This window comes from Solanum verrucosum, unplaced genomic scaffold (assembly GCF_900185275.1).
Source record: "Solanum verrucosum unplaced genomic scaffold, falcon-dt-bn FXZP01000033.1, whole genome shotgun sequence".
In the NCBI taxonomy this organism is placed as follows: Eukaryota; Viridiplantae; Streptophyta; class Magnoliopsida; order Solanales; family Solanaceae; genus Solanum; species Solanum verrucosum.
The window spans coordinates 860,917-868,257 of NW_026020752.1; the positions used below are offsets into that span (position 1 = coordinate 860,917).

The 7,341-nt window shown below is 38.4% G+C and overlaps 1 protein-coding gene across 1 annotated transcript; it reads right to left on the minus strand.

Annotated features, from left to right (window-relative positions):
• Window positions 1-5,336: 5,336 nt before the first annotated feature.
• Window positions 5,337-6,004, minus strand: LOC125812751 (uncharacterized). The gene is made up of 2 exons (XM_049492227.1): window positions 5,558-6,004; window positions 5,337-5,402 (listed from the first exon to the last, which is right to left on the minus strand). Exons 1-2 carry the CDS (start codon window positions 6,002-6,004, stop codon window positions 5,337-5,339), a joined length of 513 nt encoding a protein of 170 aa, XP_049348184.1.
• Between the last annotated feature and the right edge of the window lie 1,337 nt (window positions 6,005-7,341).

Genomic DNA, 7,341 nt, shown 5'->3' on the forward strand with positions numbered 1-7,341 from the left:
TCCTTCAGGGTGAAATTTTTCTCTCCGCGTCGCGGACTCCACTATTTCAAAAATTATTTCCAGCAAACATTTTAAATCATCTCCGCGTTGCGGACTTGCTCCGTAGACAGTGTCTTTCAACCGTTTCTCATGTTTAACTATCTAAAATCATTCCAAAACATCATGAGACCTTTCCTATCACAAATCACAACCTCGAATTTATAAATTACATTCAAGGTAGAGTTGAGAGTCAAGTTTTGGGACTTCTTTCAAATACTTTTTAGAAAATCCCTTTTTGTCTTTTTGAGGAGTCTTCTACAAATTCTAATAACTTGTTTCAAGACTTAAGAAAGTGAGTATGAGAGTGAGAATAATGTATTCATGAGTCTACACTATCGCCTAGATCTTTCGTATAATAAACCATAACTCTTGAATTCATAATTCACATTCAAGAGAGTGTTAAGAGTAGAGTTCAAGAAAGTCTTTGAGTTCAATTGTGAATCCTTTGATATCCACCATAGATTTGAGTTAAGTTTTGCGAAGTAACTATATGAATGAGAATGACAAGAGTCGTATACCTAAGTTCCATATAGATATTTTGACCCTTGAGTCAAGTCGTTCATGCCCATAACTTCCGCATGAACTCCATCAGTTTAGTATCTTTGAAAAAAGTAGTATCTTCAAGTTCTAAGTCTTGAGTATCGAGTTCCTAACCCTTCCGAGATTATAATCCTAATCATGGGACTATTACCTATTACCCATGAAGTCCATGAGTTGAGTTGTTCATTCCCATAATTCCGAATGAACATTATAAGTCGATAAATCTTGAGATAAGAAGTATCTTTGAGTCCCTGAGTTGAGTAATTCACATTCATAATTCCGCATGAACACTCTGAGTTGAGCATTCTTGAAATTAGTAGTATCATTGAAGTTCTTGAGTTCCAAGTATTGAGATCTATCTATGGTTATTGAAAACTTTGCATCGAGTCATTCACGTCCATAATTCGGCATGAACCATATTTTTAGAAGTCTTTTACAAATATATTAACTTTGTTTTAAGACTTAAGTTTTGAGTTCAGTAAAGAGTAAAAGTTGAAGTTTATTTCTTCAAAAGTATTTGGGGACTAAGTATTCCCAAAGAGATTTAAAATGTTTTCACATTTAAATAAGAAAGGAAAACCTTGATTTCCAAGATAGCCTTTGAGCTACGTTTTTGAGCACTAATCTCAAATCACAAAAAGAGTATGTTTTCAAAACATAAAGAGCTAGTATATTTTGGGAGTAGTATTGAGCACTGATATGGGGAACAGTTCATACAACTATCAGCCCCCATAAACCATGTAGCCATCATGGGTAGAAAAGGGTTATACTTTTTAGATGAATTCTTTTCACATAGACTTGTGGATCCACTTAGTAGTTCAGGTCCTATACCTTTGGCCGGGTATAGGATGCGCTGGCAGCATGAGGTAGATCGTTGTATCATCATTATAACTCTTAAGTGATGGTTGTCGGTTAGAGAAACTCCCACAACAGTAATTGCATGGTTCCTCAAGGGGTTCTTCTTAATATGAATGGGTGTATGGGATTTCATTCATGCATTGCACAGGTAGACTTTGAGAGGGAGCATGGTATGTCTTTTATTAATTTATGATTATGAGTTGACATCATGTTTTAAACAATTTTCCTTTTCTTTATATTGCACTTGTTTTAAATTGCTTTATAATGAAATGAGTTCAGTTAAGTATTCATGAGTTGAGTATCCATTGTTGAGTATTTCAATTCGAGTATCATATCTTTGAAGTTGAGTATCTAATCTTTGAGTCTAGTATCATAACATTGAAGTCGAGTATCTAATCTTTGAGTTAAGTATGTTATTCTTGGGTTGAGTGAGTTGAGAAAAGGTAAGTATGTTTCTTTTTTTTTTCTATCAAGATTCAAGCTTATGTTTATGGTTTAGAATTCCTCTTACATGCTCGTACATTCCACGTACTGAGCCATTTGGCCTACATCTTCTCATGATGCAGCCACATGTATTCAGGGTTATCAACAGGAGCTTCGTTGATACATCTGGAAGTTCGAGTTAGCTATGGTGAGCCTCCTTGTTTTCGGAGGATTTCATTTACTTTTCAGTTTAGTCAGGATGCCGTGGGTCTTGTCCCGATTTCCATCTCTAACAGTTAGAGTCTTCATAGATAGTCAATATAGTTGAGAAGTATGTATTATTCATTTATTTTATTAAATGTTTTAAAGACTTAAGTTGCCTATTTTATGGCGAGTTGAATATATTATATTATTATAAGTTGTTCATTTGAGTTAAAGTTTTGAAAAGTTGAGTTTATTGAATTTTATTCAGTTTTAAGCTGTTGCATGCTTAAGTTAGTCTTCCGCTTGTAGTCAGTCAGGATGAGGGTTCGCTTGGGGACCAGCCAGGATGAGGGCTCGCTCGGATACGCATTTTCTGCATGAAGGCCAGGCTACGGCTTACCCCACTCACTCTCTCGAGCTGATTGCTGAACCTCATGTGACCCATTCCTTAGGCCATCAGTCTAGCGGTCTTGGTTTCGCGACCTCCCTATCGGGCAAGCCGAAAACACATGGGTGGTTTTGTAATTGCAACTACAAACCCATTAAATTAAACCACAACCACTAGGTGAAATCACCATTAAAATATATCTAACTTATCAGCAAGCAAGACCCAACAATAATATCAACACATATTTGCTAAATTACACCCCAAGAATGGGGGTTTTTAGCCACACATCAAGAAATAACAAAATACACCTAACATGATAATGAAATCAACTGGGTATAAGAAATTAAACCTTGATTTAAGCAAAGGAAGAAGAATAGAGAAGACCCATTTCCAACTTGGGGAAGATGCAATCCTTCTTTCTTTAAGTCTCCCCATAATCCCTCTCCAAACTTGAGAGAAAAATATTCCAAAAACGTTCTATTCTATTGTAAATTATTAATAATGATTCCAGCTCATAAAACATAATAAAGAGTTTAGTATTTATAGCCATCATAAATTAGTGTTGGCGGATAGCTCGGCGAAGTTAGTCGAGTTCGCCGAATGACTCGGCGACTTGCCCTTTTTCTGTCTCATTACTGTTTCGTGCTTGCCTTCAGCATCTTCATGTTTTGGACCATTAGGCGGTATAGTACTGCTTCGAGGAACTTTTTGGCGAAGCGTCGATTTCTCATTTCATCGCCTTTTTGATCCTCTTCCTTCAGGGCTTCGCGTACTGGAACAAAGGGCGGGATCTGTCCCTTTGGCGACTCGCCAAGTGTGCTTGGCAGAGTTCATGTTTCAACTTCTTCTCTTTTCAGTCTTTTTGTTCCTTTTTGCGCTTAAGTGTTCATGCTTCCGCTAAAACTTCAAATACCTAAAACTTAAGAGTTTTCATCAGATTTTGAGATAAAATAAGCATTCGAGGACACTATTTCTATCAAAATAAAGCCCTAAATGAGTCCAATTTGTGGACTCATCAACACCCCAACTTAAACATTTGCTTGTCCTCAAGCAAACTTAAGTTCAGCCATTCAAAAAGGGTGTCTCAAACAGTGCTACACAAGACTCAATCATGAATGCACACAGCAAGACTCAATTTACTTATGCAAGGATCAATTGTGTACTCAAAGATTCAAGTTGTGGCACACCATTACCAAAGATTCTCATACTCGCAATACTTGCTACTTGTGCAAGTTCAAGCTCAACAAAATGTATCTAAATGCCTTCACATAAAGAATGATTCCATATCCACACACAGAGGTTTTTCAATTCAAGATCCGGAATCAGATGCAATGCTCACACTAAAAAAGGGAACACAATACATGTTTTCACCCATATGTTTGCCCTTATTTTCCAATCGACTTTCAATTTGGCTTACTCAAGATCAAAAAGGTCTTTCTAAGGCTTGTAATTGGGATGAGTGAAAAGGTATGGTCATTTAGACTCAGTGACTTTTCCTCGTGAGATGAGGTATTCTCAAGACATTCCCTTCTTTTCCTTTATCAATTCTTTTTCTAGTGCTTCTAAGTCACCTTTTTATTCACCTCCATGGATTGCTTGAAACTCGATTTCCTTCGTACTTTATTCCACATTTTTTTGAAGGGGTTCCATTTTTATGCAATACCATGAGTAAGGGGACTTTTCTTGCACTTCTTGACTTCTCCGTTTCCTTTTCACCATACGCCCAACTTAGGCTTTTGGCCTAAGTTGGCTATTCGCTTAAACCACAAATCAAGAGGATTATAGGTAGTGGGTCAAGTAAGGTCTAGGGTTCATCAAGGTTCTTCCAAAGAAAGGTAAGGGTCAAAGGGTGTTCAAAAGAGTTTCACACGCTCACGGGTAGGCCACAAAAGAGGTATATGTCAAATTTGGCTCACACTCTTTAAAGTTGCCTAAGATCATCTCAAGAGGACACCTTTCTAATCAATTAGACTAACGGGGCAAATTCTAGGTTTATTCATGCATGGATCAAAGCAAGCTAATCACACAAGGCATTGACACTTGAGTCAAACAAGACTACACACTTTCGCTAGTGTGCAACGGTCATTACAAGAGAATCAATTTGATAAATGGCTAATCACAACGAGATGCAAAGAGTTCACATATTGTTTATGCAACTTCATTTGGTCTCGTCATAGGCACTTATTCATGTTCGTTCAATTGAGAGCACTATTCAAGTCATCGGTATTGATCGAAACTGAGACTCAAATTTTTGCAAAAGAACAACCACATTCAGCTCACGAGGGGTGGCAAAAATGTGCGAAAATTTTAATTTTTTTTGAAAGGGTCAAAAATCATTTGTAATTAAAAACAAAAGGGAGCCATGAGCTCAAACATCCACAGAAAAACAGTGTTGACAAAATTTAAAAACAAAACAACCCAAATGTAAACACAACACAAATATCCATAACAAGTAGGCAAGGTGGGCCTCGCCCCACCACAAATAAAATCATTTTTCCTCAAATGCAAGTAATAAGTATCTATCATGATAATTTAAGGAAGACAAAGAGAGAGATATGGAGATAATCTTGACTAAGCCGTCGCTCCATGTGTTTGGGAATCAATGCCCGGTGTGTTCCTCTCCTGACTCTGGTTCTCTTTGGCTAGCAAAGATGATACAGTTTTTTGCTCACTTGGTGACATTAGTTCTGATCGCCGAAGATCTTGGCGATTCGATAAGTGAGCATTCGACTCGCCGAGTTTTACAGAGTCTTCAGTCATTGTGATGGTCCAAACGGCGATTCACAGATAATCTCTAAATATTGTCAAGTTTTACAGGCTACAGTGTTGACGATGTCTTGAGTCAAATGGCGGATAAGGTCGGATTCGCTGACACCTTCGGCGACTAGTCGATAGGATCTATTGTTTGCCATCCTTTATTTTCCTTTTTCAAACATTCGCGTACTTTCACCTGCACCAACAACATACCATTCTATTACCAGGAAATAAGTACTGACAATAATAAAAATAAAGTAATTAAAGAGATTTTGGGTTGCCTCCCAAACAGCGCATTGGTTAACATCGCGACATGACACATCAACTCTTTCAGGCGTTTTCCAAATATACCACTTCAACCAACGAAATCTCTTGACAATCCCCTAGATACAATTTCAAACGTTGACCGTTCACTGTAAATGTAGGTCCTTCCTGATCTTCAACTTCTATGGCACCATTGACGAACACTCGCGTGACTTTAAATGGTACAGACCATTTGGATTTGAGCTTTTCGGGGAAAAGTCTAAGTCGCCAGTTGTATAGCAAAACCCAATCTCCTACCTTGAAGTCTCGCTTGAGTATCCGAGCATCATGCCATTTCTTCATCTTCTCTTTATAGATGACTGAACTTTCATATGATCTGAGTCTCAATTCATCCAGTTCGTTCAGCTGCTCTACTCTCTCCCTTGAAGCTTTTGACCAGTCTAAATTTAAAGCTTTCAGTGCCCACAATGCTTTGTGTTCTAACTCTACAGGCAAATGACAAGCTTTACCATAAATCAACTGATATGGAGACATCTCGATAAGTGTTTTGTAAGCAGTTCGATATGCCCATAGTGCATCATCGAGTTTCCTAAACCAGTCAGTTCTATTGACATTCACTGTCTTTGCCAAGATGCTCTTTATTTCCCGATTTGACACTTCTATTTGGCCACTTGTTTAGGGATGACATAAGGTTGCCACTTTGTGTTTCACCCCAAATTTACTCAGTGTCATTGAGAACAACTTATTGCACAAGTAAGATCCCCTATCGCTAATGATTGCTCTCGAAGTGCCAAATCTTGCGAAGATGTAGCACTTCAGGAATTGGACAACGCTTTTTCCTTCGTTGTTTGGAAGTGCGATGGCTTCCACCCATTTGGAAACCTAGTCTACAACCAGTAAGATATACTTATTTCCAAACGAGCTCACAAATGGGCCAATGAAATTGATCCCCCATATATCGAACAACTCGACCTCTAAAATAGGAGTGAGAGGTAATTCGTGTCTTCTGGACACTCCGCATTGCTGCTGACATTTAGAGCATTTCTTTGCAAACTCATGTGCATCCTTGTAGAGTGATGGCCAGTAGTATCCACTCTGGAGAACTTTAGCAGTGGTGCGAATGCCACCATGGTGACCTCCCACTGGAGATGTATGGTAAGCATGGAGAATTTCTACCACTTCTTCTTCTGGAACATATCTTCTGATGACATGGTCAGCACACTCTCGGAACAAGTATGGTTCGTCCCAAAAGTACTTTTTAACATCAAACATGAATATTTTTTGTTGGTAAAAGGTCAACTTATCTGGCATCAGCCCACACACAATGTAATTTGCAAAATCTGCATACCACGGCATATGTTGAGGGATATTGCAAACACCCGTTCATCGGGGAAAGAGTCGTTTATGTCAAACTCATGATCAACATTCGCCCTTGCTTCCAACCTTGATGAATGATCAGCCACTTGATTTTTGCATCCTTTTCGATCCTTTACGTCGAAATCAAATTCTTGTAATAGTAGGGTCAATCGTGGTTTTGCATCTTTCTTTGCCACCAATTACTGGAGTGCAGCATGATCAGTGTGCACGATCACTCTGGTGCCTAACAAGTATGCCCTGAATTTTTCAAATGCATAAACTACTGCAAGCAACTCTTGTTCGGTGATTGTATAATTTTGCTGGGCACTATTTAGAGTCTTGCTTGCGTAGTAGATTGGGTGAATAGTTTGTTGCGCTTTTTCCCCAACACAACCCCCAGTGCCATACCACTAGCATCACACATTAACTCAAAAGATTCGGACCAATTAGAGCTGATGATAATCGGAGTGGATATTAGTTTCTCTTTCAAACATTGAAATGCAGCTACACAAGCA